Raw genomic sequence first — 7515 nt, 5'->3', positions numbered from 1 at the left:
TTGCCTGCACCCTGCACCATAAGGAGGGCTCTGTAAGCGGTTGATTACATATATTTCTACATTTTTTAACCTTTTTTAATTAGATTAAATTAACATTTTAAACATTTGCTTTTCACCTAAGGGCATGTCTTTAAACCCATTTTAAAAAATCTTGTTTTATTGTACTTTGCGGGTGTTTAGTTTGTAATCTAGATGATAATGGTGATTATGTTCATTTACATGGCTGACAGGAATGGCTGAGTTGGCCTTTTATGCATGAGTGATAATTGCTTGTATCATCCCGTGTTGTTAGTGTTATCATACCTGTTATTATACTTTTCGGTCCTATATCAGTCACTGAGCGGGTCGTCTTCTACAATAAAGGTTTCAAAATAAACCAGGAACCTGGTACCCAGCTTTTACTGATTGATTGTGATTTTGATGGTAAAATGCTTTCTTATGTATGGTATTTAAGCATCTGATATTCCAACATCCACATCATTATATCTTCTATCTGCCAGCAGTGCTTAGGGGCATAATTGCCAAATAAATTATTTTTATACAAATTAGAAATATCCACTGGAATCAGGTGTATACCAAGATATTATACTGGCGTAACACCTACTCTTTTGATTGTGAGTATATATATATATATGTCTATAGTCTTCCCTATATATATATTATAGATTCTGTAAATCTTAAATCTGGTGCTAAAATGGCTGTGGTATTTTTATGCATTTCCTTACTGTGTTACTTCATGGTGGGCCTTTTAGAAAACAGTTGCGCCACAAGCTCATAAGAGGGCACGTATATTTTCTAACTTGCACTACATAATATTGTTACAGGTGTGTTACAGGGGTGGTGTTCTTATTGTTTGCAGGTGCTACCACGGTAAACCCACAGAGCGGCCCCCAGCCAAGGCAAAAAAAAAAAAAAAAAAAGCAGGAAAGAGAGAAAGAAAAGGGACCAAGAGGAGACAGCAGAGGAGAGGGAGGAGGAGGAAAACTGTGGAGCTCAGTCACTTCCGCACCATGTGAGCTACCGGGACTGAAGCTCATTTGCTCCCGGCTGAACCCCGCATCCTCCGGGATAATGCAGCAGCAGAGAGGGCTTCCATCCACCAGAGGAGGCGAGGTCCAACGGTAGAGAGAGAGAGACCGGAGGCCGGGGAGGAGACATCGGCTGCTCCGTGCACACAGCGGAGTCTCCCAGCGGCTGAAGGCGCAGACAATCCCCAGCAGAGAGCGCGAACCAGCCGCCAACATGACCGCAGACGTGGCGGTGTCTCTGTCGGTGCTCGCGGGGATTGTCGCAGTGAGCAACGCGACCCGCAGGTTGTTGACCAGGGCCCTCGCGGACACCGGGCTCTCTGTGTACGCGGTTGAACTCGTGTCCACCTTCCAGCTGTGCTGCTGCACGCACGAGCTAAAGCTGCTGTCTGAGGTGGGCGGGATCGAGCGTGGACTGGCGCTCACCTTGACGTACCTGGCCGCCGTCATCCACGGGCTCACCTTCAGCGGGGCCATCGGCAACCCCTCCAGTGCGCTGGAGCACGCATACCACGCGAGGCTCTCGGGCGGGTGCGCCCTGCGGCGGATCGCGTGTCAGTTCGCTGCGGCCGCCGCTGCGCGAGCCGCGGTACCGGTGATGTGGGGTATCGGGTTGTCGGGACTGCACGTGCGGCATAAGCTGCTCGGGTACCGGTGCATCAGCGCCATTCACGCGCCGCTGCCAAAGGCCGCCGCGGTGGAGCTCGCGTGCGCCTTTGCGGTTCAGACTGCTGTTACGCACACGCGCTCGGTGGAGGAGAAATACCGGGTGCACGCGGTGGCTGCAGTCATCGCAACAGTGGTCTATGCAGGTATGACACACAATAATGACCACGACTCTGTTTGGTTTCTTCTTCTTTCTTGGGGAGATTTGTGTCTTCATACGTCAGACTCCAGTGTTAATTAGACTGATAATGAGAGGTCAGGGGTCAGCCTAGTGAGTCTGACAGATTAGTGTCTCTCATTGGCAATTTAAACAAACAGCTTCTCCTTTAGTGTGAGATCAGCAGTGTTTTCTGTTTGGGGTAAAGATAAAGATACCTATTATAACAGAAGCCAAGTTACAGTAGTGTTGAGCTGTGTGACCAAAAATGGATATCATCGTTTTTTTTATGAGACGAACATAACTGGGTCATATAGGTTTAGAGTGGCTTATTGTGCTGCCAGGTTTAGTGTCATCGTGTATAAACTGAAGGCTTTGATTACTATAGGGTTTTATTCGCCCTATAGACAATCTTTATTGTACAAACTGCAACGTAGTAAAAACAGGACCTGAGAGACAGGATCAGAGGATATGGTTTCTAAGTTACCTTTTGTACATACCAGTAAATATAAAATACATCTTCTTTCTCGGAACTCAACATTTGAAGATAGTGAGAACTGATTACAACTGTGACACAATTTCCCGAACCGTTCAACCACATTTTTAAAAAAAGAATCTAACATTTTAATGTCTTCAAGCTATTAATCGCAGATCTTTTAACTGCTGTCAGAAGTCTGTCACAATAAATCAACACTGAGAGTCTTTCGGGGCACTTTGGGGGAGGTAGACTGACTATGACGCACAATATGCTGACTAATAGAGCAAGAAAAATAGAGAAAGGACTGCTGAGTAGTAAAGTTTATTTTACGTATATGTTCTGCTCCTCCTGGCTCCCCTGGAGTTCACAGTTTAGTCAGTAACTGATTAAAACTGCTCTCTCATCTTTTCTTTAAAGTAGAGCAGATTAAACTTTATTGTCCCTGAGGCAAAATGTGTCACACAGTGCTACAATCAAAACCAACACGAAACATCTTGAAACATGGAAGAGACATTTGACTATACTGTCACTAACACTGGCACTACGACTTACTCTGTACACTATATAATGCACACTAATCTTCATACCATCTTTGCAGAGAATATAAGGTCTGGTCTAAGAGGAACAAAAACAAAACTTTGTCAGAAATGTATGTATGCGTGACACGAGCTTGGTCAACACCATTATCATATCATATCATATCAAATGATATCAATCTAAGGCTAAACATGTATTGATGAGTCAGATACATACAGAGCCATGGTCAAGAGAACTTTAGATATTTAGATATTTAAAGAACTGTAGGCTGTGTGTTTGTGTGTGTAAAACTGGGGAAAGTAAAAATCCCCCCTAGCAGAGAATGAGAAAGGTATTTTAATACTCTCTTTTCTTGGAATTAAATGTATAAAAGAGTGTACATTTTCATTATCACAACGATTTATGTTTATTAAGAAAAACTATTTATTTGTATCAATGAATGAAAATTAAGTTTACTATTACACACATTTTTTTTAAATGAATGTCTGTCTGTTAATGTCTTCATGTCTGTTGAAAACGATGACAGTTTGTTTTTATGCCGTTTGAGCTTGTTCATTTAATGAGACGAGCTGTTGTGTGTGTGTGTGTGTAGGTGAGTATGACCACAGGAAGAATAGCCAATGCTTACACTGTGCTAATGGGGATCCAAATAAACAAATAATTACAGTTTAGAATATCTAGTTGTGTGACTTTTTAAGTGTTGACATAAACAAAATCTTTATAGTCTCATGTCCTCTTCTTACATGTTTCACAGATGTTTGAACTCAGTGAACATAAAACGAACATTCATCATCATCTCATTCATCTTTGTACCTGAAAAGACTGATTTAAGAGCACATTCAACTTGTTTGTTTAGGATTTGTAAAGGACTGAAAAGTGGCTGAAGTTGTTCATTCATTAATGTGTGTGTGTGTGTGTGTGTGTGTGTGCAGGTGGCAGTGTGACAGGAGCAGTGTTTAACCCCGCGTTGGCCTTCTCCACACAGTTCCCCTGCAGTGGAAACTCCTTCCTGGAGTACTGCCTGGTCTACTGGCTGGGCCCGCTGCTCGGTAAGACCCACTGATGTACACCGGTATCAGGGTATCTGCAGGTCTTGAAAAGTCTTAAAAAGCAAGTGCATGTGGTGTGTTGAGTGGTGAATGATGAGATAAAGTGTTCCTCCAACCACAGATTGGAAGCGGCTATAAAAAGAAGCCTACTGAGTATGTATGAAAAAATGTAAACATACATAATACAGAGAATTGTATAAAAAGCTGTTAAAATATCAGAAAAATGTATCTTTGATAAATATTTACAGGAAATAATCTGCTCAAAATTTAAAGTTTATTGGTTGTTCTGTTCGGTTATTGTTATGCACTGAATTTAACATGAAATATCCATAAAATATGTCAGGGATCGTCAGTTTACTCAGTGATAGAAAATGGGTGAAGGAAACAGTTTGGAAACATTTCTACAGCTTGTTAGTGAAGATTGAACAAATGTTTTCTGATATTACACCACTGTGGTTAAGGTTTGGTTAGATTTAGGCACAAAAACATCTTGGTTTGTGTATGTTAATAAATTATCACACAAACTATATAGGTAATCTGTTACACATCAACAGACAAAGTGAAACAGTTGAAATATTATAAATACTCTATAAACTATCCAAATAAAGTGTTCCCCTAACATGTATTTGTTGCTCGTCTTCATCTCTTCTTCTACCTTCTGGCTGTTCCAGGTGTGATGAGCTCAGTGCTGCTGTTTGATAAACTCGTCCCTCTGCTGTCGAGGAACTCACCTTCTCTCCATCTTCCCCTGGAGACCAAGAAGAGGACATGAGCATCGCCAGGCGGGCAGCAGTTCAAACACAGAGCACACGTCTTTCACAAGACTGTTAACCTGCTGCTGCAGTTAGGATTTAGGACTGATATGCACTTTTTTAATCCTAAAAGTTTTTTTTTTTAATACAGTGGACTATGATTATTCAGACAACAGGTCTTTTGGATGATTTCACATCTAGAGCACATCTTAGAAACTAAACAGAAAACTAATTTAGTGAGAGAGAAATTTATGAGAGAGAACTCATAAATAGGGCATCCGGAAAATTTTATGAGGTGGTTGGTCGAACACTAAAAATCATTGCTGTGCTTCCTTTCAGTTTACACTCATCAGATTTAAAGGTCCAGTGTGTAGGATTTAGCTTGGGCATCTAACGGTGTTAGTTGCAGGGTCGTAACTCCATTGTGTCACCCTCCCCTTCCAAGAGCAAAGGAGAAGCTCCAGTGGCTGTGAAAGGTTTCCCTTCCACTATGAACAACTACATGGCCACGTGCCAGTAATTTGGTTTCCCACTGCTATAAGCCTCTTGTTTATATTTGTTTGAGCTCTGACACGGCATGCCAGACTCCGTAGAAGAGGACCCGCTCCCTCTGTAGATTAAAAACAGCTCATTCTAAGCGTACAGAAAACACAAACGGTTGTTATTTCTATGTGATTGTACCACTGATTGAAAACATACCTATGAATATTATATTGTAGAGGGCCTCCTAATTGTTTCACACTGGACCTTTTAAAACCTTTAGACACTTTGTTAATGGACTTGCATTTATGTAGCACAGGTGTTTTACACTACATGTCACATCCACACACTGATCATCAGAAAGTAAGTGATTCACAGCCTTCGGGGGCAATTCAGGGTTCAGTACCAAAGGACACTTCAACATGTGGACAGGGGGAATTGAACCGCTAATCCTCCATTAGTGGATGACTCGCTCTACATCTGACCCACAGTCGGTGAATTACCGCCCCAGAGCCAGTATCACCACAACAACTGTTCTAACATGACTGGAAATGCTAAGTATCTGTCACTGGAATATCAACGATATCAATTATAACTCACAGAAGAAACAGAAGAAGTTTTTTTCTTGTACTTGCATGAATTTTAGGCAGATTACAGCATGGGTAGATCTACACAGCTATAAACATACACAACATTTATTCACTTGTTTTCTAGTGACGTCAAGCACAAGTATTGTTGTAACAATAACATTGAACCAAGTGTTTTTTTTGTGTAATAGTAATAATAATGAATCATTGATTAATCATTTGTAATGGAAGGTTGAGAATTTTATGTTCTGAGTATGATAATATTATTAAAATAATAATACAATTTTATTTGTGTTACAAAGTACTTAATGGAAAAAAAATTTATATAACTCATGTATATATAACTGAGATGTTTCAGAGCCAAGCACAGGAAAGCACTAACTGGTGCCTTTGAATTTTCTGTAGAAACTGCAGGCTGGTTAAACTGTGTAATTAATGTTTTATTGGACCCCACTTTGAAATAAGATTGATTGATTGGTTGGTTTATTTTCATGTCTAAATGGTGCCCAGTATGGCTGAAACAATGACTTGATTAGCTTATCAACAAAATAATAATATATAATCATTTTGATTAAAGTTACACCTTTGGCTCTGAAGCCTCCATGCTACAGGAGCACCAACCGACTAACCAAGAGCACAAATTTCAGGAAGGAAGCAGAAGCCGACACTTTTAGAAAACTACACTTCAATTTGAAAACTACATTTCTTATACATGTTGCCCTGTTTTATAAAAAGCAGACATAGAGTAACACAGAGTAATGAAATGCAGTTAAAATACAGCCATTTATTTGATTTTTAATACAATTTAACATTAAAACAATGATACTACTAAGTACTACTACAAAAAATCAAATATAAAAATCACAATTAAAACAGTATGCGTATGTGTGTGTGCATCAAGTATAAATCAAACGAAATAAAAACTGTGGCCTCAATGATATTTCCAATTTCTGAGCGATTGTTCCAAATAAAAATAATAAAATTAAAGTAAAAATATCTCATAACAGACCCGCCCCCTCTTATGGGTCAGGGTGCAGCACAAAGCAGTGATCATATATTCACATGTATCCACAACAAAGAAAATAAAACAATATTATTATTATATTTCATTATTATTACATTTATTTTTATTTTTTACCACAACCTCTTTTTATTTATTCCCATCTTTTATCATCTATTTTTATATTATTTGACTCAGCTAATGATAATAATAATTAATAATTAAAGCTACCAGCAGTGATGAATGGGCCTGAGCACTCTGCTGTAGTTACATCATGAGCCCTCACGTCAGTCAGATGATGATTGCCATCCAAAGCTTACTTACTGTTGCCACTGGGTAAGCTTTTAACAACTTTTTATTGTGAACGTTTATAGAGTGTACTGATCAAATTTGAAGAAGTAAATAAACTCAATCAATGGAACCATATATTTATAATCCATCTAACTATATTTTACCTAGGGGTCTTCTGTTGTCTGTGTGTGGAATTGTCTTACTCATCACCTTCCTTTAATTTAGGTTGAATGTTATACACAGTTAGGCACAGTTCACCCCAAAATACATATTTTCCCTCTTATCTGTAGTTCTGTTTATCCATCTGGATTGTTTTTGTGTGAGTTGGAGATATCAGTCGCAGAGATTTTAAGCCTTCGGTTTTTTAACTGATTTGACTCCCCTCACACAGATCTGAACATATGTATATTAACGCTCTGTCTCAGCTGAACGCTGCTCTCCTCTCCTGCTCCTCTGGATCACAGCGACTACAACAACACAGAGGATCACC

The 7515-nt window shown here is 39.7% G+C and overlaps 1 protein-coding gene across 1 annotated transcript; it reads left to right on the top strand.

The window, feature by feature from the left end:
* Positions 1 to 1031: 1031 nt before the first annotated feature.
* On the top strand, positions 1032 to 5980 carry aqp11 (aquaporin 11). The gene is made up of 3 exons (XM_035680168.1): positions 1032 to 1840; positions 3799 to 3915; positions 4587 to 5980. Exons 1-3 carry the CDS (start codon positions 1243 to 1245, stop codon positions 4685 to 4687), a joined length of 816 nt encoding a protein of 271 aa, XP_035536061.1. The 5' UTR covers positions 1032 to 1242; the 3' UTR covers positions 4688 to 5980.
* The last annotated feature ends 1535 nt before the right edge of the window (positions 5981 to 7515 follow it).

The sequence above is a fragment of the Morone saxatilis genome, unplaced genomic scaffold (assembly GCF_004916995.1).
Source record: "Morone saxatilis isolate NCDOM2014 unplaced genomic scaffold, NCSU_SB_2.0 Contig8, whole genome shotgun sequence".
Lineage (NCBI taxonomy): Eukaryota > Metazoa > Chordata > Actinopteri > Moronidae > Morone > Morone saxatilis.
This window is presented reverse-complemented; position numbering and strand designations above follow the sequence as displayed.

What these genes read in the sequence shown, in the direction of transcription:
- aqp11 (XM_035680168.1), top strand. Translation starts at nt 1,243, where the DNA reads ATGACCGCAGACGTGGCGGTGTCTCTGTCGGTGCTCGCGGGGATTGTC. An exon ending in CGCAACAGTGGTCTATGCAG is followed by an intron (nt 1,841 to 3,798) that starts GTATGACACACA and finishes GTGTGTGTGCAG; the next exon opens with GTGGCAGTGTGACAGGAGCA. An exon ending in CTGGCTGGGCCCGCTGCTCG is followed by an intron (nt 3,916 to 4,586) that starts GTAAGACCCACT and finishes TGGCTGTTCCAG; the next exon opens with GTGTGATGAGCTCAGTGCTG.